Raw genomic sequence first — 24770 nt, forward strand, 5'->3', positions numbered from 1 at the left:
CAGTCACAGACAGGTAGTATATATTACTGGAAAAGATACAATGCCATTGACCTAAGGCAATGTAAGAACTGGGAACAGCCGGAGATATTCAGATAAGAGTCATCATGTATTTTATAAGTATATTGACTGTCTAAATAAATAACAAGGGGAGTGCCCCTGTCTCTTATAAAATCAGTTACATGTCAAGGCAAAGCTCTCAATGTGTGAAAGTCTCAGGAGGAATTTTAAATGTGTCCTGTATGTAGTACTGAGCGCACTGCATATTAATCCTTGAAAGAGGTTCTAATAGTAAATTATTAAAACATTTTAATACTTTTTTTAATCAGACCACAGGAATTGTTTGCCAAACTCCTGTGTTACAATTAGTCTTGAAGACCGTGACTATAAATGACGACTTTTTACATCGAGTGAATCCATACATTAGGAAGGATATACATATGTAAACCCTGTATACAACCCTATGTGCATCTTACAGGGCAGCGGACAAGCTGTAGCTGATTTAGCCTTGTGTTGACTCACTTGCATGGCCTGGTCATCTACTCACACCACATGCAAACAAATATGACAAATACAGACTAGATTACAATTAAAGTGTATCCATATTGTGCCAAAATTTTGTGGAATTGGATTCCACTAGAGGATAGTAGGAAAACCTTTCTTTAGGAAAAAAATACTTCTTACTTCCCTCTAATATGATGCAATCTGACTTTTAGTGCAAAATCTATGTATTTATCAAGGAAAAGAAGTACAGCCGTGTGAATTTAGCCTTAGTCCTCCGGTACATGGCTGTATTACGGCTCCATAGGAGATGCTTCTAGGGGAAAGTATTTCTGTAATACAATACTCTACATAGGTACAGAGTACATACTCTGCCGTGTGCATGAGGCCCTCCTCTTGGAGAACCCTTTTAAATACAGTGTCATATTGAAGTAAAATTAATACTCCATAATACTTCGAGCCATTTGCCATTTTTTTTTCAGAGCTTCACTTACCTAAGTTTATTGCTAGTATATGTAGTAGAACCTTGTAAATTCAGCTCTTGGAAGGTGCGGATTCTTCTGGCGGAGATCGAGCTGGTAGGGAATCTTAAAGACGGTGTACACAATGAATGTGTTATGTGATTTTATGCAACTTTCAAATTTACTTTTATTAAAAAACAGTTTCTACTTTTTACAATACAGCTTCTATATATCCCGTATACCTAGAAGCTGTATTGATCTCTCTCAACCAATTCGGTCATTTCAGCTAAAATAATGGCTCATCTGAGAGTGGGTCCTGCTTATCTCTGACACACAGGATCCACCTAATATCGATCACATCTAAATGATGAACTTAGATGACCATAAATACAAGTAAAAAAACAAGGATATCTGGGTGTTGCTGGATGAAGGACATAGACTGGAATCAGTTTTAAAGAGGTTTTTTTTTATTCTATAGGGCTACGCAATGTAACACCGAGCAGGTGCCTTCATCCAGCAGCGCCCAGATATCATTGTTTTTTCACGTTATTTATGCTACTTATTGCGGATGCTTTTGTGCACAACCGGCCAAGAAAGAGCTGCAGCTGGTCCGAATCTTCTCAAAGCTACTGTACAAAGTTGTGCCCGTTAGTAGCCCATCTCGCCCAGGTGAACAGTTATTTCTTCTTCTGTCCATTCTCAACATATCAAAAGGTGTCTTCACTATGGAGCACCACGTTTTTATGAACTTAGATTAAATCTATATTAGCTGGATCCTGTGGAACAGCAGGAGATTAGGGAGGTGAACAAGTGACTAAAGAATTGGTGTAGGAAGAAGTGGTTTGGGTTCCTGGAGAGCTGGGCCGACTTCTATGTTGGCTACAGACGCTACAATAGGGATGGGCTGCACCTAAATGGGGAGAGGGCAGCGGTGTTAGGGGAAAAGATGACTAGAAGGTGGGAGGAGAGTTTAAACTAGGGAACGGCAATTTCTGTATAGAAGAGGAGGACTGCGTAGCTAGTGAAACTGGGGGTGGAATAGAGGAATGGGTTAGAACAGTTAATAGGAATAAAAAGAGAAGCGATATGTGCACGTATGCGAATGCCAGTAGCCTCAATAACAAGATTGGGCGATCGCTATGACTGGGCTGTTAATATGCAGGGTTACAGTCAGTTTAGACATAGTCATACTAATAAGAAAGCGGGAGGGGTTTGATTATGTAAAATCCTGCATGATGTCCATGAGGGAAATTATCATGTCAAATCTCTATGGATGGAAATAAGGGGAGGGAGAAATAAACTACTGATAGCGGTTTGTTATATATCTCCACGTATAATGGAAGAAGCAGAAAATCAACTAATAAAGAAAAAAGATGGAGACAGCAAATCATAATGAAGTAATTATTATGGGGGACTTGAACTACCCTGATATAAACTGGTAGGCAGTAACATTCAGGTCCTACAAAGGAAACAGGTTTTCGACAATTATTAAATACAATTACTGTTCACAACAATGTCTAAAGGAAAAAAGGTTTCATCATCATCAAAGACGGGTATCCGCAAAAAAACAAAAAGGGAGGCTACAAATACGTCACCAACATGTCCCAACCCCTTGAAAGGGTCACATGATTACTTAGGCGCCATTTTCTGGAGGAATCCCCTGCCGTCAAACAGCAACACTTTCGCAATTACGGACAGCTACGGATGCACATCTGTAGCCGTCTGCAATTTTGCACGCACCCATAGACTTCTATGGGCATGTCCAGGCCACAATTGGGGACAGAAAGAGGACATGTTCTATATTTTGCGGATCATTTCTACAGCCCGGACACACGTCTGTAAATAAACAGAATGGTGTCCGTGGCCTATAGAAATAAATGGGTCCGCAGATTATCCGTAATTAAAGGATAAAAATTACGGTTGTGTGCCTGGGGCCTAATTGTGCAAGTATATAAAACTTTGTATTTTTAATGGAGATTTATTATAATATAAACCTCAATGACTTCACATTGGCACTGACTGTGTTTGTATAATTGTGTATGTTTTTTCATTATGTCATAATGCTTATAAAAATATTTTCTTATGAAATCATCTTCAATATGATCATTTCGATAAATACCTATAGCAAGGAAAGTGTCTTTGTATTCTGTGACTTCATATGTGTATTTCTAAAAGCCTTTCTTTTGCATATTTGTAACACCTTGAGAGTGTCTAATGGACATAGCCATGATCATATTATGTATACCACACGCTTTATGATCAGCAGTAGCTTTCTTTTCTCTCTACTAAAGTTTCACATTTACACATTTGTTCACGTTCTTATTTTAGTTTTTTTTAACCTCAGATAAGGTTATGTTAAGTATGGTCACACAAAGCAATGTTTGATTAACTGGTATATAATATTTAGAATGAATGGTCTATAACTTTAACACAGTGGACTGTCCATACACTGTTGGGGGGGTGTCCATACACTGTGTCATTTATCATTTTGGTATGTTCTTACGTGGCACAGCTGCCTTTTTAGTTCCCTCAGACACCAGGATCTTGGTGAAAATGCTACCTCTGCACTCCATATAGCTAATGTCCTGACCTCATGAATTTAAAAAAGGAAAGATAGAAATGAGGCCTGTCGTCCCAAGAAGTGAGTTTTAATTTGGAAGGCTCATGCCATGGGTGTGGAATGGCTGTGGCTTGTAATCTAACTTATTTTTCAAAGTATAAAGAACGGAAGTGGATCACAGTTAGGGCAGGTTCAGATGTGGCGGAATTGCTGTGGAATTCCGCTGTGGACAGTCCGCATTCTCCAGCGGCCGTTTTTTACATTTGTTTCAATACATTTTTAGACAAGTTAGTTTAGACGTTGCGGAAAACTCCGCTGCAGACCATAGGCTTGCGGTGCAGAATTTTCCCTCCGCAGCATGCACTGTCTGTTGCGGAGAAGCAGCGGAATTTCACTGCGTATTTCAGCTTTTGCAATACAAAAACTGAAATCTGTGGCAAGTCCGCTGTCTTTTCTGCAACGTCTGAATTACCTGTCAAATATGCAAATGTTGGTGCAGATTCGTTGCGTATTTGCCCCAAATCTGCACCAACATTTGCAACGAATGTGCCCTTAGGATAGGTCAGAGTTACTTAGAGTTATGTCTGTCTTCACACGGTCGTTACTATTACAGACATTTTTTTTAATCAGACATCTTAACAGTTCAAATAGTCACTGTTTTTCAAAAATGTTTTCAGAAATACAGAAGTACAGATGAATATAAGAAACTTTGTAATATATCTTCCTCCCCACTGCACTGATCATTTACTCTCAATTCACTGAAAAAAAATAATTTTGAGAGACAAGACAGATTATCAGCTCACTAAAGGGACCAGGTTACATGCTGCCCATAGAGGTTTATGGATAGCTGTGGGTAAGGAGGGAGCTGCAGATTGAGACAGAGGAGAGAGACACACATACAGATGCTCCTACAGCTTCTAGTAAGTGTATGTCATCCCAGTGCTGGATTCTCAGCTGCACTGCTTCTAACTGCTGTATTAATGTCCTCTATTCTGCTGCTGCTTTTGCGGGTGTTCTAGAAAACTGTATGGGAGACATTATAGCAGATAGACTCCGTCCAACAGCTCAAACTGACAATTAGACATGGAACATATAGAGGGAAAAAAATGGTGATAAATTCAGGATACAAGTCATATAATGTCCAGAAATAATGTTATTCCTCATGTACATATGACAGCCTATTCTGGAAAGTCACCTGAAACCACAGATACACTTTAATAAAAAATGTCACAGGGACATGCCCCACAGACTGCAGAAACTCTATTAATGGAAAATGCCTTACAATTACAGTAGCAATACAAATGTTCTTATGTATTAAGTGGACTAAATAATTAGAACAACACAATCACAAAAATAATTCTGTACAATGTTTTTCTTTAGATCATGTTGTTTTAGAATTTTTATATGCAACACCGCTGGGACTCTCACCAATGACTAGACAGCTGGGACCCCCACCAATCACAGGAGTCCTGAGCCCCCCCACTTGAATGGTGCGACAGTGGACTATGCACCCTTCCACTCCATTCAATGTATATAGGACTGATGGAAACAGCCAAGTGCTGTACTCGGCAGTCTCCGTCAGTACCATAGAGTTTGAATGGAACCTGCACCATGCATACTCAAGCGCTGCTCCATTCAAAGTTCTCTTCAATGCGATTGTGAAGTGAGGAAGAATAAGGGGCTCAGTTACCCTAGTACTAGTGATCCTGTGGATAGCTGATAAATGTTAAACCTCTTTATTTATTCCCATTATACACAAATAGTTATTCTTTAAAAATCTACATTTTTGAGTATCTAACCAGAGGCAAAAAACATCATATGTTCCTCTAACTTTGAAGTCATATGATTAATTGGATATGTGCCTCGGAATCATGATCACTGGCAGCACTCAATAATAAGATTATAATATTAGATACGTATGCTGAACACTGGGCACATTATTATGTATTATATCGCCCAAGTTCAGATAACAAAAACCTAGTTTCTTTCCACAGCTGTGGTACTTCAACCAGATCAACTAAATTAATAGAACATCACAACTGCTCTGGGGTTCCTGATTTGTGGCCTCAGAATACAAGAAACGGTATCCTACTTTTAGTGGCCATATTAAAAAAGATGGCAAAGAGTTAGCAAACCTTAAAAGCTTTGAAAAGTGTATTTTTTATTTTTTTTAAATAAAACTCTACTTCAGGTATTCTGCTATATCATTCACAGTATACTAGTGGAACAATCTATGTGTTGAAACAGTACTCATTGGGATATAAATGAAATACACTGTAGATCGAGAGAGAGATATTTCTTAGGCCGGGTTCCCACGTAACTTATACAAATAATTTTTACTTTTTGGAGATACAGCTGCTTTGTATCCTGTATACAGAGCAGCTGTATCTAGCGCTGAAACCCTTATCCGTCAGGTCAGCGGGACTGACGGGTTCAGTGTCAGGGTGTCCTGCGTATCTCTGATATGCAGTGTCGAGCGGTTACTGATCACATCTAAGTTCATAACTTAGATGTGATCGATAACAGGTGGATCCTGTGTATTAGAGATAAGCAGGACCTGCTGACACTGAACCCGTCACAGTACACAGGATACAAAGCAGCTGTATCTCCAAAAAATAAAAATTATTTTTAATAAAGTATTACACAAAACACACTGATAGACATTTTTATAAAAAAAAGGTGTACATAGCCAGTAACTAAATGTATTTCATTCATATCCCATGGAGTACTGTTTCAAGCACATAGTTTGTTCCAATATTATACTGTGAGTGATATAGTAGAATACCCGAAATAGAGTTTCCCTTTAATTACATCTACATAATATGCCTTTCAGTTGCTACGAAATGTACAGAATTGATCTACTCTGACAATTTAATGTTATATAAAACATTGAATCTTTAATAAAACAGCATCTTTGAGATTGAGAAGCCCCGGGCAATTGTCCTGTTTGACCTTGGAAGACACAGTACCCCAGTCTTTATTTAGGATTGTTCCTTAATACATTAGGCAGGAAGTTCTGCTCAATTAATCACACAAGGACTTATTTACAAGGAGGCAAAATGCCATATGAATGCAAACTAAATCTGAAAGAATTATACATGTTACATATAAGTAGAGAATGAAGAAAGGCTCTTTCTATTTAATGTAAATGGATAATGCCGTGAAGAGGTCGATAGCTTAATTATTTGCCCTTTAAAGTCACAATTACATCAATGTGGTCACAAGTCTACTAGGAAATTTATGGAACTCAGAGGGTTTCTTGGGCTAAAATAGAAAGCAATAATTTTGATTTAGACATCATGCACATGGCATAGCTGTGTGCATAAAGCCTATACAAAGTCTTTGTGTCTCCGCTCTTCGTGTGCCGCCATATGGCACCATATTAAGAAGGTATTCTCCTCTAGAAGCCATGCTTCTAGAAAGTATAGTATCCAATTTTTTTTTGGGATGCAATGGTGTCCTGGTGGCACCGTACTATTTGTACAGTACTCTGGTTTATCACAAGAGATCCTTAGTCTCCCTGTTTTCTATCCAATGTAGTATGCCCTCATTTTGTTTTTTTTCTCTGACCAGAATCCAACAGAAAAACATCTTTGTATGACTCTGTATGAAATCTCTGTATAGAAGGACCCAAGGCCTCTGTGTGTGCTGTATTATGGCTTCGATCAACTCAAAGGTTTTTCGGCGGATAATATGGTCATGTGCTTGAGCACACAAACAAAACAATGAAAATGTTAAAATGGGGAGTAGTTGGAGAGTGCGTCTCCTAAACAATACACAACAGTTTCTAAGCAATCTTACATATATGGTCACCTCTACGGCTCATGCACACAGCCATTTTAAGGATTCTGGTTGTATGGACCTGTAATATGGTGCCCAAAGAATTATCGGCACTTACTAAACCCCTGTGTGTCTGCGATTATATGTGGAGGAACACAAAGGTTGGGGCAAAAAAATTGGGGCATGTTCCATGGCATCTCCACTGGAAACATTGCTTCTAGTAGAGAATAGATTGCCTCTGGGAGGATCCACGGTGGCACTCAAAGTGCCTATGGGTCTGTGAAACTCTAAATGGCTTTTTAATAGGTCTGTGTATAAAGATTTGCCTTGAGCATAATTGGTGAAATGTTGTTTTCTATTTGATTATAGGGAAAGAGTAGATCCTAAGGCCAATTTTTTTTTAAGCGGAAACTGGGAATGTAGCCAAAGTGAGATAAGCATAAATCTGCAAAGTGTGAACTTCTATAGTAGACAGTATACAGGTCTACATGAAAGGGCTTTATAATAGCTTATGTCTTAAAGAGGCTCTGTCACCAGATTTTGCAACCCCTATCTGATATTGCAGCAGATAGGCGCTGCAATGGAGATTACAGTAACGTTTTTATTTTTAAAAAACGAGCATTTTTGGCCAAGTTATGACCATTTTCGTATTTATGCAAATGAGGCTTGCAAAAGTACAAGTGGGCGTGTTTAAAAGTAAAAGTACAACTGGGCGTGTATTATGTGCGTACATCGGGGCGTGTTTACTACTTTTACTAGCTGGGCGCTCTGACGAGAAGTATCATCCACTTCTCTTCACAACGCCCAGCTTCTGGCAGTGCAGACACAGCCGTGTTCTCAAGAGATCACGCTGTGACGTCACTCACAGGTCCTGCATCGTGTCAGACGAGCGAGGACACATCGGCACCAGAGGCTACAGATGATTCTGCAGCAGCATCGGCGTTTGCAGGTAAGTCCATGTAGCTACTTACTTACAAATGCTGATGCTGCTGCAGAATCAACTGTAGCCTCTGGTGCCGACACGATGCAGGACCTGTGAGTGACGTCACAGATCTGCACTGCCAGAAGCTGGGCGTTCTGAAGAGAAGTGGATGATACTTCTCGTCAGAACGCCCAGCTAGTAAAAGTAGTAAACACGCCCCGATGTACGCACATAATACACGCCCAGTTGTACTTTTACTTTTCAACACGCCCAGTTGTACTTTTGCAAGCCTCATTTGCATAAATACGAAAATGGTCATAACTTGGCCAAAAATGCTCGTTTTTTAAAAATAAAAACGTTACTGTAATCTACATTGCAGCGCCTATCTGCTGCAATAGCAGATAGGGGTTGCAAAATCTGGTGACAGAGCCTCTTTAAGCTTATGTCCCTTGTATCACTGCTCTACACCAGTGCGGCAGTAAAAACAATGCTTTAAAACCATATTCATTTGAAATATAAATATTAGGCCACGTTTGCAATTTAAAAAATTTGTGATGCAGAGACGGCCTGAAATCTGCAGCAAAATCTGCATGCTTTAAATAGAAAACGTAAAGAATATTCTTTGGAAACAGAGGTAATGTCTTTTTTACTGATTCCTTTAGGCTTTATTCATGTAGGGCAGTCTTGGGGCAGTCTTTGGACTTAAAGAGGCTCTGTCACGAGATTCCCAAATCCCTATCTCCTATTGCATGTGATTGGCGCTGCAATGTAGATAACAGTAACGTTTTTTGTTTTTTTTTAAAACGTTAATTTTTGGCCAAGTTATGAGCTATTTTATATATATATATGCAAATGAGCTTTGAAATGGATAACTAGGCGTTTTTTTTTCGTTATGTCCAACTGGGCTTGTATTGTGTTTTTAACTGGGCGTGTTTATGTGTATGATGCTGACCAATCCGTGACCAGTCAGTGTCATACACTCATCTCCATTCATTTACAAGCAGCACAGCGTTCTTACTAGAACGATGTGCAGCCAGATACACAAGTGTCCTGATAATGAATACACATGAAATCCAGCCTGGACGTCATGTGTACTCAGAATTGTGACACTTCTGAGTCTGACTCTTTTCTTTGAGATTGCAGCAAGCCACTCGTAATCTCGCGAGATTACGAGGTAAACAAGATTTCGTTTCTCTTGCTGGAAATCTCAGAGAAAAGAGTCAGAAGTGTCAGGATTCTCAATACACATGACGTCCAGGCTGGATGGTCATGTGTATTCATTATCAGGACACTTGTGTATCTGGCTGCACATCGTTCTAGTAAGAACGCTGTGCTGCTTGTAAATGAATGAAGATGAGTGTATGACACTGACTGGTCACGGATTGGTCAGCGTCATACACGTAAACACGCCCAATTAAAAACACAATACACGCCCAGTTGGACATAACGAAAAAAAAACGCCCAGTTATCCATTTCAAAGCTCATACGTTTTAAAAAAAACAAAAAACTTTACTGTAATCTACATTGTAGCGCCGATCACATGCAATAGGAGATAGGGATTTGAGAATCTGGTGACAGAGCCTCTTTAAGGGGCTGTCCGGCTTTATGTAAATAAACCCTAATCGTTTTATAGCAAACGTATGCAGCTTTCCAATATGCAATGTTTCAATTTCTCACTATCTTTACACACTTTATTTGCGGTCAATAGATGAAAACATCAAAACACAACAAAGACACTGTTCAAGTTTGCATTGGTGGCTATGCTTACTGACAAAACGAGGAACACCATGAAGGAACCCATTGCAAGCTAATGGGGTCCTTTGGGCCTCAGTGGTATCCGTCATGGCTTCTGTAATTAACAGAGCCAAAGAGTTTTTGCTACAATATAATCAGTTAAGGCAATCTAGAATGAGCCAAATAAAATAGCTGCAAACATTTCCTACAATATATCAGTATGGGTAAAAGCTACCATCTGGGGTCCAGGCTGTTTAGCTTACATTGAAATGACATGATCCAATTGTAATATGGCCAATTTCTGTGGGGTTTTTGTGGCTTTTTTTTGGGAAGGGGGGGGGGGGGTGCTAAAATGCAGCAGCCAAATGTTTGCTAAAAGTCGATAGTAAAATATGTTATGCTATAATTTACGCCAATTTCTAGCGTAAATTATAGTAAATGTGTCGGACCATGTGTATACCCTTTTTCCGAGCCACAAAACGATTTGAAAAGTGGCGAACGCAGCATAAATGCACCAAAGTCCCCAAAAAATTCCCCCTATAAGCGTTTTGTTTGGTGGCGTTTTTATCAAAACGCAGCATGCTCCAGGTTTGGTGTTTTTTTCAGCCATTTTTCTCTTTAGACTTCATCAATTACCAGGAAAAAAAGCTTTTACAAGATCACACAAAATAAAAAACAAGCCACTAAAAACACCACTAAATGAGGAATTGTAGCATAATGTATATCTGAAATTTGTATACCTTTTTATTCTAAAGCAATTAGGCTTTCTTTACATACTGGAATCCCTCTTTTATCTGAGAGCCTTATGGAAATGATAGGTACGTAAAGATGAGTCGATACATTGTTGCAATAAATGTAACATTTATCATCTTAACAGAAACATTGTTTATAATAGCAGAAAAGCAAGTGACTTCCCCACGTAAATTCTCATACACAGCGCTATGCTAAGATGTATTGTTTAACCACTAGCTTCAGTGTTTGTTTCCTGTTAGAAATCGGGAACAGAGGGGTTTTTTTTATCGACAGACAGCAGTCTTTCCAGTCTGCAGCATTCCGTCTAAACCGTAGTAGCTTTTTTTACACAGACAAGAATTTTGTCTTTCATGATTTTATGTGGTTATGTCAGATTGAGGTTTAATATTTGCCCATTTTAGTTCGCATTCATATACAAACACCTCCTAGCAATCGCTCAATTGGTATTTTGGAAACTACCCACATCTGTTTGTAGAAGCAATGATATTCTAGAGGTATTTCCTGGCAGGCCCAAACCACTAACCTACAGGCTGATTCTATAACAGACATATACTCTGGCTAATATACTGCATAGATGGAAAAGTTTTACTTTGGATCTCCCTTAGTCCTCATGCACACAGCCTTGCTATACGTAACACGGCACCCATAGTAATCTATGAGTCTATAACGTACCTTCATGTGCCCCTGACCTTATACACAGGCATACAGCAGTTTCTTTCTTACAGATTTATATGTAACGTGTGAGGAAACAAAATTATGGCATGTTCAATCCTATACCATATTCCAGAAATATCCTTCTACAGCAGCACACGGAGTGCCTGTGGCTTTATTACATAGAATCGTGGGGCTTTGTGTGCCTCTGTATATACTTAGTGTACACAGCTGAAATTAAAGAAATTGAAAAAAACATGCCTGCTTTCTTCCAAAAACAGCACCACACGTGTCCAAAGGTTATGTCTGGTAATGCAGCTCAACTACATTGAAATTATCGCGGCTGAGAAGCAATGCCACACACATTCTGTGGACCGGTGTGGCACTGTTTTTGTAAGTATGCAGCTCTGCTCACTAGTAGAAATCATCAGCATGAAATACTAAACTTATCAAATTCCCAGAAGTTATAATTTGTAAAATTTTAAGTTATCTGTATGTAGTGAATATCTACAAGCTTCAGTGCACGTAAGGCCCTACTGATATCACAGTTCAGTCGTACAGTTGAGGTATATTTGTAAAAGACAACCAAAAAGCAAATAAGAATAGGATCTATCCAATGTATCTGTAAAGGTATACAGTTGGTTTACTGTTAAGGCCCTGTTCACATCACGTTATGGCCCTCTGATTGATGTATACTCTGGAAAGAGCTCCCGATAGAACACACTGTAAAAGGTATACAGTGGGTTAGGTCGTCCATAGGCTTCCACTGTATGTGTACAGCACAGTATACATTTTAAGGCTATTTCATACCTTTTTTTTATGGTATACGACAACTGAGGCCAAAAGGATGGTCTTCAGTCTTCCGTTGGGTTAATGGAGCCCTATGGATATGCTCAACGTGTATGCCAGGAGCTTTTCCCAGCATACATGCGAAGCGTACATCACTGACATCATGTAAACAGGGCCTAATTCAGTCAAGGCAATGCGTTGTGAGCAAAATATATTAGCAGTACATTCTCTGGTTAGTAAAATATCTCATAACGATCTAATGTGATCGCTGTGACACTATGAGGCACACAATTTTTTAGAAATGATTTACTGTACATTATAGTAAACTGTGATGGTCAGAAACTATTGAGATTTTTAACAAAAACTCTTCTTTATATACCATAGCTTATAAAACACTAACATGTTCATCATTGATCATTCATCATAGATTTGTTCACTCACATTATTATGCTTGTGGCCTGATTTAAACAAAACAGTCATACAGAAATCTCTCAAATGTCATAGACAACCTGTATGTATCAAGTTGGCCACTGTGGTGAACACTTCTGATTGATTTTAATAATACAACATCTGTTTGAGCGGCAGAGGATCTTAAAAATAATATTTTCCAATAACTCTGCGGCCCTTTAGTCAGCTGACTGGCGGGGGTATCGGGAGTCAGACCCCTACCGGTCTTATATTGATGACCCTTTAACCTGATTAACCAATCTGCCACATTCACTGATTCACAAATACACCAATCCATAGACTACAATCAATTTGCCTATTATGGTGAATTCACAGGCGGAAGATTTATTGCACAAATCTGCCAAAATCTAATCGATCAGTGCATCCTAATAGTCAACTAATTCATGAATCACCAAAACTGGAAATTGGGAAAAAAAATTGCTCCTCTTTATCGAAAACAGTCTACATATTCATAATAAATACAAGACGACAGGCATCGATCAATAAAAACCATCTTAGAAAACTGTTCCTTACAATTTGCTGTCTGTAAACTGATCACATTTAGGTACAGTAGATATAGGGATAATAAACTTTATGTAAAATTGTATGGTAGGAAAAATTGTTACATTCATGTCCTGCCGAACAATGAAACGGTCCATTTCTGTACAATACCCAGCCGGAGTAAACATTCTATTGTTTATACAATGTAATAAATAAAAAATACTGAAAGAGTATTATTATAAACAAAGTATCAATGTTGTATCATTTTGTGTTTACTACAGTCAAACCTTAGTAAAAAACAAAACAAACATAAAACACTGAAGTAACATACTAGACTATATCCTCACACTAAGCTGCAAACCCAGACAGAGCCTTGCCTCAAGCAGCACATTCCCCACCTAGGTGCCTCTTCTTCTCTCTGTCTACAAGTGTCACATTACCACAACCCAACTTCTCTCTGCTCCAACAATCAAACTAGAGGACCGCAATTCGTATGCAACACATACACAAAAAAGGGTATAGTGCCAACGACTCACCCACAAAGTGTAGAGAGGCAGAGGTGCAGGAGACTACCAGGGTCCAGAGTAACATGAGGCGGTGCACCATAGCCATAGAATCCATAGAAATCTACGACTGTAGAAGAAGTAATCCACAAAGTTTCTTTAGTTTAGTTCTCTTCTCCGCTTGTGCTGGGGCTGAGCAGCCAGCAGCCCTCTCTGCATTCCTATGGGCACCGTTGGCTGCCTGCAACCTCTGTGACTCACACACTAGCAAGTCCTGGGGAAACAGGAAATCTTCAACTTCACAAACAGCTGTGCTGGGCCTCTCGACTTCTTTTTTTTTTTTCTTCTTAAAAACCTCACCCAGTTGCTGTCAGTCATATGACATAAGCCAGCCCTCTATGCCTCATGTTACAACTTCTTACAATTGTGGAGGTTTTTTCACGTTATAATCCTGTCATAACAGAGACTGTCACCTTTTTTCTTAAAGTTATACACTGTAATCTGGAGGAGCAATTAGCCCTGCACCTTTATATAGTAAACAGATGTGTGTGCACCTTTAATCTGAGGATCAGAATAGAAGAATTTAGAGGGGCTTTGTACGGTTTAGGGTATGTGCACACACACTAATTACGTCCGTAATTGACGGATGTATTTCGGCCGCAAGTCCCGGACCGAACACAGTGCAAGGAGCCGGGCTCCTAGCATCATACTTATGTACGACGCTAGGAGTCCCTGCCTTGCTGCAGGACAACTGTCCCGTAGTGTAATCATGTTTACAGTACGGGACAGTTGTCCTGCAGCGAGGCAGGGACTTCTAGCATCGTACATAAGTATGATGCTAGGAGCCCGGCTCCTTGCACTGTGTTCGGTCCGGGACTTGCAGCCGAAATACGTCCGTCAATTACGGACGTAATTAGTGTGTGTGCACATACCCTTATATTCATTCATTTTTTGGGCTCTTATGTGAAGTTTTGTCCCAGAGTAAAGATCTCAGTTACTACAGCTGCAAGGGACGAGGGTTGTTTTTACAGCTCATGCTGCGCTATGCACTGAGACTGATTTTGCTACCTTTAACGTGTTTTCGGTCGCGTTCTTCACAATGCGTTTTTTTTGCTCTTTATTTTCCCCCAAAGCTCTGCAGCTAGATGTTACTTTAAAGTCTATAGTAAAATATGAGAATGCATACATGCACATTGTTTTGGTTTATGGAGTTTTGTAGCATTTTTGGGGTCAATGTATTTTTTTTTTAAAACGTAGCATTCTCTAGGTATAACTTTTTTTGTGGTGTTTTTTTCATAGGCTTCCCTATAGGACCCACAAAATGCACAAAATTACACAAAATAAAAAACGGCACCAAAAAAGAATGTAAAAACATTTTTGAAAACATGAAACACGCATGTTCTACATTTGTTTTTAAATGTAGCATTGTTTTTTTATGGCATTTTTACAGGCGTTTTTAACCCCTTCAGGACCAAGCTCATTTTGGCTTCATTTTTTTCAAATCTGACATGTGTCACTTTATGGGTATGTTCACACGGCAGCCTCTGTTACGGCTGAAATTACGTTGCTGTTTTCAGGAGAAAACAGCTCCGGAATTTCAGACGTAATGGCATGTTGCAGGCACTTTTCGCTGCGTCCATTACGGACGTAATTGGAGCTGTTTTTCCATCGAGTCAATGGAAAATGGCTCCATTTACGTCTCAAGAAGTGAAAGGCACAGAACATCGTAACCCCATTCTAATGAATGGGCAGATGTTTGCCGACGCTTTGGAGCCGTATTTTCGGACGTACACTACCGTTCAAAAGTTTAGGGTCACTTAGAAATGTCCTTATTTTTGCAAGAAAAGCACAGTTTTTTTCAATGAAGATAACATTAAATTAATCAGAAATACACTCTATACATTGTTAATGTGCTAAATGACTATTCTAGCTGCAAATGTCTGGTTTTAATGCCATATCTACATAGGTGTATAGAGGCCCATTTCCAGCAATCCTTGCAGCTTAAACCTAAGGCTACATTCACACGACAGTGAAAACAAAATGGCCATTAAAAACTGATCAATTGTCAGTTTTTCATGGCCATTTTGCATCAGATTGTCTTTAAATTTTCATCCATTTCCAGTCCGTCTGTCAGTTTTTAATGGCCGTTTGTCTTACGTTTGCCATTTGTTTTTCATGGCCGTTAAAAAAAAAAGATGGATTTAATTTGTCAGGTTTTTTTTGTTCCAACCCCCTGAAAGCACCACAGTGCCCATGTAGATAGTGCTGCGATGTCCCTGTAGATTGTGCCACAGTGCCCACTGTAGATAATGCCTACATAGTACAACAGTGCCCACATAGTACCACAGTGCCCACATAGTACCGCAGTGCCCACATAGTGCAACAGTGCCCACTGTAGATATTGCCACAGTGCCCACATATAAAGTGCCAGTGCCCACATAGTACCACAGTGCCCATTATAAATAGTGTCAAAGTGCCCACATAGTACCATAGTGTCCACATATAAAGTGACATAGTGCCCACATACACTACCGTTCAAAAGTTTAGGGTCACTTAAAAATTTCCTTATTTTTGAAAGAAAACCACAGTTTTTTTCAATGAAGATAACATTAAATTAATCAGAAATACACTCTATACATTGTTAATGTGCTAAATGACTATTCTAGCTGCAAATGTCTGGTTTTTAATGCAATATCTACATAGGTGTATAGAGGCCCATTTCCAGCAACCACCACTCCAGTGTTCTAATGGTACATTGTGTTTGCTAACTGTGTTAGAAGGCTAATGGATGATTAGAAAACACTTGAAAACCCTTGTGCAATTATGTTAGCACCGCTGTAAACAGTTTTGCTGTTTAGAGGAGCTATAAAACTGACCTTCCTTTGAGCTAGTTGAGAATCTGGAGCATTACATTTGTGGGTTCGATTAAACTCTCAAAATGGCTAGAAAAAGAGAGCTTTCATGTGAAACTCGACAGTCTATTCTTGTTCTTAGAAATGAAGGCTATTCCATGCGAGAAATTGCCAAGAAACTGAAGATTTCCTACAATTCTATCTGTAATGGAGTGGCCAGCACAGTCACCAGATCTCAACCCCATAGAGCTGTTGTGGGAGCAGCTTGACCGTATGGTACGCAAGAAGTGCCCATCAAGCCAAACCAACTTGTGAGAGGGGCTTCTGGAAGCATGGGGTGAAATTTCTCCTGATTACCTCCGCAAATTAACAGCTAGAATGCCAAAGGTCTGCAATGCTGTAATTGCTGCAAATGGAGCATTCTTTGACGAAAGCAAAGTTTGAAGGAGAAAATTATTATTTGAAATAAAAACCATTATTTCTAACCTTGTCAATGTCTTGACTATATTTTCTAGTCATTTTGCAACTCATTTGATAAATATAAGTGTGAGTTTTCATGGAAAACACAAAATTGTCTGGGTGACCCCAAACTTTTGAATGGTATTGTAATTCGAGGCTAAAACGGCCGAATTATGTCCGTAAATAGGGTGTGTGAACCCAGCCTATGTGGTAATAACTTTGGAATGCTTTTACCTATCCAATCGATTATGAGATTGTTTTCTCGTGACATATTGTACTTTATGTTAGTAAAAAAATGTGTTCAATAAATTCATTGCTTATTTGTGAAAAACACCAAAATCTAGAGAAAATTTTAAGAAATTATGATTTTTCTCATTTTAAATGTATCTGCTTGTAAATCAGAGAGTAATACAACACAAAATAGTTACTAATTAAGATATCCCATATGTCTACTTTATGTTTGCATCGTTTTGTGACCATCCTTTTATTTTTCCAGGACGTTACAAGGCTTAGAACTTTAGCAGCAATTTCTCACATTTTTAAGAAAATTTCTAAAGGCTATATTTTCAAGGACGAGTTCAGTTCTGAAGTGGTTTTGAGGACTCTATATATTAGAAACCGCCATAAAACACCCCATTTTGAAAACTGCACCCCACCAAGTATTCAAAACAGCATTCAGAAAGTGTTTCAACCCTTTAGGCGTTTTACAGGAATTGAAGGAATATAGAGGTGAAATTTTCAAATTTCATTTTTTTTTTACAAAATTCATTTGTAAGAAGGTTTTACCTGAGAAATGCATCTCAATATTTATTGCCCAGATTCTGCAGTATTTAGAAATATCCCACATGTGGCCCTAGTGTTCTAATGGACTGAAACATAGGCCTCAGAAGCAAAGTAGCACTAGAGGATTTTGGGGCCTCTTTTTTATTAGAATATATTTTAGGCACCATGTCAGATTTGAAAAGGTCTTGTGGTGCCAAAACAGTGGAAACCCCCAAAAGAGACCCCATTTTTGAAACTACACCCCTCAGTAAATTTATCTAGGGGTATAGTTAGCATTTTGACCCCACAGGTCTTTTGCTAAATTTTTTCAAATTAGTCTGTGAAAATGAAAATCTACTTTTTTTTCTTGAAAAACTTAGAATTTTCGAATTTTTGCAAGGAATCAAGGAGAAAAAACACCCCAACATTTGTAAAGCAATTTCTCCCGATTACGGAAATACCCCATTTGTGGTAATAAACTGCTTTTTGGACCCACTGCAGTGCTCAGAAGGGAAGGAGCGCCATTTGCATTTTGGACCGCTGATTTTACTGGAATGGTTTTCGGTGCCGTTCCGTGTTTGCAACGCCCTGAAGGGACCTAAACAGTGTAAACCCCCCCAAAATGACCCAATTTTGGAAACTATACCCCTCAAGGAATTTTTCTAGTGGTATAGTTAGCATTATGTGATCATAAACTTCTGTTTGGGCACACTGCCAGGCATAGAAGGAGCGCATTTGGCTTTTGGAGCGCAGATTTTGCTTGGTAGTAGTTTTGTTTAGTGTTTTACTGGTGTTTCAGTTTATAATGTGGGGGCATATGTAAGCTGGGCGGAGTGTATCAGGGTATATGTAAGCTGTGCGGAGTACATCAGGGTATATGTAAGATGGGTGGAGTACATCCGGGTATATGTAAACTGGGCGGAGTACATCGGGGTATATGTAAGCTATGTGGAGTACATCAGGGTATATGTAAGCTGGGCAGAGTACATCAGGTCATTATAGGATGATGTAATAATGGGGTAAATGAATAATAAAATTAATTATCCATGGATAGTGACGTACGCTTTGAAACAATCCTCTATGCACAGGCCGGATTTTTGGGTGCAGGAGTCGCACTTCTAAAGGGTTTCCCTGGTATTGTACAAAATATCCGCACTCCAGCATCGCCTAATCTTTGACTTCTTCACTTGCCCCATATGTAGCACAGACCCCAAAATGTCATAGTTTCCGCTGCATTTACAGGGTCTAGCAGTGGGGGCTAGCAAATTATGACGTGGGGTTTTTGGTGAAGAACTGCTGCACATTTCTCAATTAGTCTGGGCCGTCATTTTGCATTATTGCGTTCCAAGAGTCATAACTTTTTATTTTCCCATTGATGAGCTGTGTGAGTGCTTGATTTTCATGGGACTAGCTGTAGTTATTATTAGTATCATTTTGGAGTACATATAATAATTTTATCAGTTTTTATTCAATTTTTTTGGCGATGAGGAGACCAAAGCACTAATTCTCTCACTTTTTTTTATACATTTTTAATGGCGTTCTCTGTGCAGTATAAACAACATGTTTACTTTATTCTGCGGTTCGATCCGATTATGGCAATACCAAATTTATATCGTTTTTATATGTTTTACTAATTTTACACAATAAATAATTTTCTAAATTAAATATTGTTTTAGTGTCACCATATCCTGAGAGCCATAACTTTTCTATTTTTTTGTCGACAGAGCTGTGTGAGGGCTTGTTTTTTGCGTGACAAACTGTAGTTTTTATTGGTACTATGTTTGGGTAGGTGGGACTTTTTCATCACTTTTTGTTCAATTTTTTTGGGCAGGACCTACTAGGCTCCTCTACCTGGCAACCAGGAAGATGTTGCTAGTCTTCCTGGTTGCCATTGCAACCATCAGCGCCCCGCGATTTTTCGCGGGGGGGCAACGGTTACAGAGGGAGCCCCTCCCTCTGTGTCAATTACTTAAATGCTGCTGTCGCTATCGACAGCGGCATTTGAGGGGTTAAACGGCGGCGATCGGAGATAATGGTGATTGCCGCCGTTGCAGCAGGATGTCAGCTGTATTTTACAGCCGACACTCGCTGAAGATGAAGCGCGCACAGCTCCTGTGCCTGCTTCATCCTAGGGCGTTACTGTACTCCCATTTGCGGGAACGACCTGCTAAAAAGGATGTACAGTAACCCGGGAAGGGATTAATGATGCTTTTTATTTTGTGTTATTTTTTACATGCATTTTGCCTAGCTTTTTTTTGTCTTATAGAGAAGAATATGGAAAAAACACCAGAAAAAAACACCATACCCAGGGAATGCTGCGTTTTGAAAAAAATGCAACAGAAACAAAAAATGCCACGATAAAATCACAAACTAAAACGCTGTGTATGTAGACTTTTCAATATTTCACTATAGACTCCAAAGTAACATATGGCAGCAGCGTTTTTGTGGCAGTTTTGTTTTTTGTTTTTATCTAAACACAGGATACAAAAGAGAGGAGACTTTTTTTTTAACCCTTTAGTGACCACCCCATAACACGGATCCTAGTGACTTCCATGTGCTATCCATTTTTATTTTTGAAGCCCATACACTAGATTGGGTGAGATGGACAGCAAATATGAACAAGAATAGGATCTATTCTACAATTTGCGGAACGGACTAACGGATCCGCAAAAAAAAACAACCGGATGTATACCGAAGAATAATTCAGTGTGCTAGCTGCAAAAAAAATGGATAGGGCACTGAAGGAAACAATGGTCGTGTGCATGAGCCCTTTGTGACGGAGCGATTATTTTAGTTTTTTCGTATTTTATATGACATAACTTTTTAGCGGAACAAGTTGTATTTTTTTATGGCATTATTTTGGATTACATAGAATTTATTCATTTATTTATTAATGGAAAAACAGATTCACCATTCTTTTTGGCGGCTTAAATTTGTGGGGATTACTGTGTGGTATAAATAACATTTTTCTGCGGATCATTACAATAACAGCGATACCAAATTGATATAGTTCTTTTTATGTTTGACTACTTTTGCACAATTAGGGTATGTTCACATGGCCTATTTTCGGACGTAAATCGGGCGTTTTTGCCCCGATTTACGCCCGAAAATAGCGCCTCAATAGCGCTGACAAACATCTGCCTATTGAAAGCAATGGGCAGACATTTGTCTGTTCACACGAGGCGTATATTTACGCGCCGCTGTCAAAAGATGGCGCGTAAATAGACGCCCGCGTCAAAGAAGTGACCTGTCACTTCTTTGGCCGTAATTGGAGCCGCTATTCATTGACTCCAATGAATAGCAGCGCTAATTACGCCCGTAATTGACGCGGCGTTCAAGCGCCTGCACATGCCGGTACGGCTGAAATTACGGGGATGTTTTCAGGCTGAAACATCCCCGTAATTTCAGCCGTAACGGACGCCCTCGTGTGAACATACCCTAAGGATATATGTCCAGACAGGGCAGAAACGCTGTGTAAAAGTACACAGCCTATCTGCCCTGGACCCCGCAGGGAATTCCCGCCGAAAAACCGCACCAAATTGTGGTGCGGTTTTTTTGGGCGGAATGTCCGCTTATACTTACATGTAGTCATGGCAATGCGTCCCTCTGACGTCCGGCAGCACGGCCTCCTGGGATGACGTTTCATCCCATGTGACTGCTGCAGCCTGTGATTGCTTTTCCGCTGCAAAAATTACATTTGGGATTTGTTTTGGGTTTTACCTACTCATTGAATTTTATGGAGAAACCCACAACGGAAAACCAGCGATTCTGCAGCATAATTTAATTTTATAATCCGTAGCATGTCAATTAATGCTGCATATTAAAAGACAGTGCCGCAGGTCAATTTACGAGCGGTATTTTGATGGGTTTTTACGCAGCGCGTGAATGAGATTTGTTCAATCTCATCCACTTTCCTGCTACTGTATAAGGCGAAATTCACACGAATGTGTGCATTTTGCGTGTGCAAAAAACGCAGCGTTTTTTTGCGCGTTACAGTTCCTTGTGTCATATGCCATCCTTATGACACGCGGTTTTGAGGTTTAGAAAAAGAAATGAAGGAGGTGGTTTTTTTTTTCCCTTCATTTCACTGTTGCGTGAATCATGCGCAGCACATGGAAGTGCGTCTGTGTGCTACGCGTGATTTTCACGCACCCATTGACTTCAATGTGATGCGCATAAAACGCTGAAGTATAGGACATGTCGTGAGTTTCACGCAGCGGACTCACGCTGCGTGAAAAACACTGAATGTCTGAATGGCCCCATTGCCTTACATAGGTCCGTGCGACACGCGTGATTTTCCCGTGCGTATCACGAACGTGAAAAACGTTCGTGTAAATAAGCCCTTAGGCTGTGCATTTTCCTCAATCAAATACACTTTTTCTTTTAATTCATTTTTGTGTCGCATATTTTTGGAGCTATAACTTTTTTATATTTCTGCCGATGTAGCTGTATGAAGGCTAATCATTTGAGGGACTGCTTGTAGTTTTTATTAACTTTATTACATCATTTTTCTTTTTTTTTTTAGTCCCATAATGGGACTTTACTATGCGATCACTATACTGCTTTTACAATACACTGCAATACTTCTGTATTGCAGTGTATTATGCCTGTCAGTGTAAAACTAACAGGCATTTTATTAGGCCCTGCCTTTGGCATACTCTAAAGGCCGACCTGGGGGCCTGTGTTAAGCCCCGAGCTGCCTTAAAAACCATTTGCACCCCGTGATCGTGTTGCGGTGCTACCAATGTGGTGACAGGGAGAGCATACTCCCTCTGATACCACTTAGATGATGTGGTCGGGCCCCCGGCTGCCATTAAAAACATTTGCACCCTGCGATTACATCGTGGGAGTGTCTATGGAGTGACAGTGGTAGCATCCTCCCTCTTAGACCATTTAGATGTCCCAGGCTCTAATGTGGTTAAATGGGCAAGGCGTAGGGGCAGTCATTAATGAGTCAAACATTTCCTTCTTTTTGGATCAACTCCTGCTTTGGCTTAAAAAATTGCCACAAAAACTACATGTCTATTTCCAGCCTGGGGCTTTCCTCACACCTTTTATTGCAGCATTTTTTTCTGATAAAAAAAAATGCATCTATAAATCACTAGCTTTTTTTTTATTTTATTGATACATGCATTCTTTATGGTGCTTTTTTTTAGCACTTACAGTTGACCAGGGCAAATCCAGAGACATCAGCTTCATGAAATTGGGTTTCATTGTCGAGCAGGTGCCCACAAACCTAAGATCACCATGCCAAGCATTGACTGGAGTGGAATAAAGCACGCCACCACTGGATTTTGGAGCAGTGGAAAAGTGTTCTCTGGATTGATAAATCACGTTTCAGTATGTGGCAATCTGATGGATGAATCAGTGTTTTATGAATGCCAGGACAATGCTACCTACCAGAATGCATAATGCCTACTGTAAAATTTGGTGGAGGAGGGACAATGGTCTGGGGATGTTTATCAGGAGTTGGCCTAGGCTCCTTAGTTCCAGTGAAGGATAATGTTAATGCTACTGCATTAAAAAAAAATAAATTGACAATTATCTGCTACCAACTTTGTAGTAACAGTCTGGGAAAAAAATTTTTTAAATAAAAAAATATGTAGTGTTAACTAGCCCTAGCAAAAAAAAATTCCTTAATTTCAAAGGACTCTTCTCTAAAGACAGCAGTGATGATCTATGGTGATATAAAACTTGTAGTCTGGTGATCGGTGAAGAAGGATGGTATATTCCCTGTAATCCGTAGGATAGGAAATATTCCTCCTTGGGGTCCAGCGTAAAAATAGTGGGTAACTATTTCTGGCATCTGGTGAAGACTGGGTTTTAAGGAAAAATGCTGATACCATGGTGTCCCCTCACTGTGCCAACTATAGAGCCCTCCTAACAATAACAGTTGTAGTGTCCCCTTACAGTCCAGTCAGAGTCCCTAACAGTACAAGCAATAGAATACCTTAACAGTGCCAACTAAAGCCCACTTTAACAGTGCCATCTAGATTACTGCAGTGGGGGAGAAGAAGGTACTGTTTATTTGGAGTGGAGTCACAATCCCTGTTTCAAGTGGTATTCCAAAGGTTTGCCCCACTACTGATCTGGCTGGGACTGTGGATGTTATGATAAATTTGCGGAGCATATTTTAGAAGAGTGAGCTGGAAGCTAATCTCTGATTTGAACACCTTGGTCACTGCACTAATGCACAAAATTTTGGTCTAACCCAGAAAATGTTATCTGTTATAAGATATCTTCTGAAGACATTTTATTGAGCTCAGGTGATGAAGTGTATATTGTATTACTATATTTATCCGGGTAATGAGTTGTACAGTATTTGTGGTTTAGAGATATGTCTTGTGAAAGGAATTTTAACAATGCATGGTGAGTGGGTGGCTACTGTCACTTGAATGAATTGGAACTTTTAGAAGTTAGTTTTGGTTTTTATCAAAATGTCAATGCACACTTACAGAATGGCACATATAATTAAACAACTCTTGTTTGAGACAAGACGGAAAGTTCCAGCCTTTTATTTGAATGTCTTGTTATATGAGACTTTCAAAGAACAAAAAAGATTACTATGAGAGCTTTCGGTTTATGTCCCAGATAATGGAATATTTAAGCCATTTATCATTATATGTATAAACATATTTGTTTTGCTCTTTATTACATGCAGAGGTCCTATATGTTTTATTAATTACACATAACAATCTACACGTCAAAGAGTAAAAGGTTGGCACTACCTCACACCGTCGCAATCCACAATGGAACTGTGTGCTGCTAGGATCTGTGGTTCTATTGCAGCTGATCTTTGGTGCTCTGTGCATATGTCAAGTAAGATCCAAGGTGTTGTGCATCTTTTTTTCTTTATTTTGTTGTACACATAACAATCTGCCAACTATTGGTGCAGAAATCCATAACATTGTCTCATTAAAAGTAAAAACCCTTGGTTGGGCCAAGCTTGGCATGTCAAAAATGTGAACCTTTTATGGCTTACTGCTGACCTGTTGTTTCTTTTAGACATTTCCACTTCTCAGTAATAGCACATTAACCTTATTATAGATATTCAATGGGCTATTCTCACACTGGCAATATGGTTAAATTCTGCAAGAT

At 39.4% G+C, this 24770-nt stretch overlaps 1 protein-coding gene across 1 annotated transcript in view; it reads right to left on the minus strand.

Moving 5' to 3' along the window:
• TGFBR2 (transforming growth factor beta receptor 2) overlaps positions 1 to 13891 on the minus strand; it is a 78515-nt gene extending 64624 nt beyond the window's left edge. Inside the window, exon 1 of the mRNA XM_075827177.1 lies at positions 13633 to 13891. Within this exon, the coding sequence (XP_075683292.1) occupies positions 13633 to 13717 (85 nt within the window). The 5' untranslated portion in view covers positions 13718 to 13891. The remainder of the gene's footprint in view (positions 1 to 13632) is intronic.
• Between the last annotated feature and the right edge of the window lie 10879 nt (positions 13892 to 24770).

This window comes from Rhinoderma darwinii, chromosome 5 (genome assembly GCF_050947455.1).
Source record: "Rhinoderma darwinii isolate aRhiDar2 chromosome 5, aRhiDar2.hap1, whole genome shotgun sequence".
Classification (NCBI taxonomy): domain Eukaryota; kingdom Metazoa; phylum Chordata; class Amphibia; order Anura; family Rhinodermatidae; genus Rhinoderma; species Rhinoderma darwinii.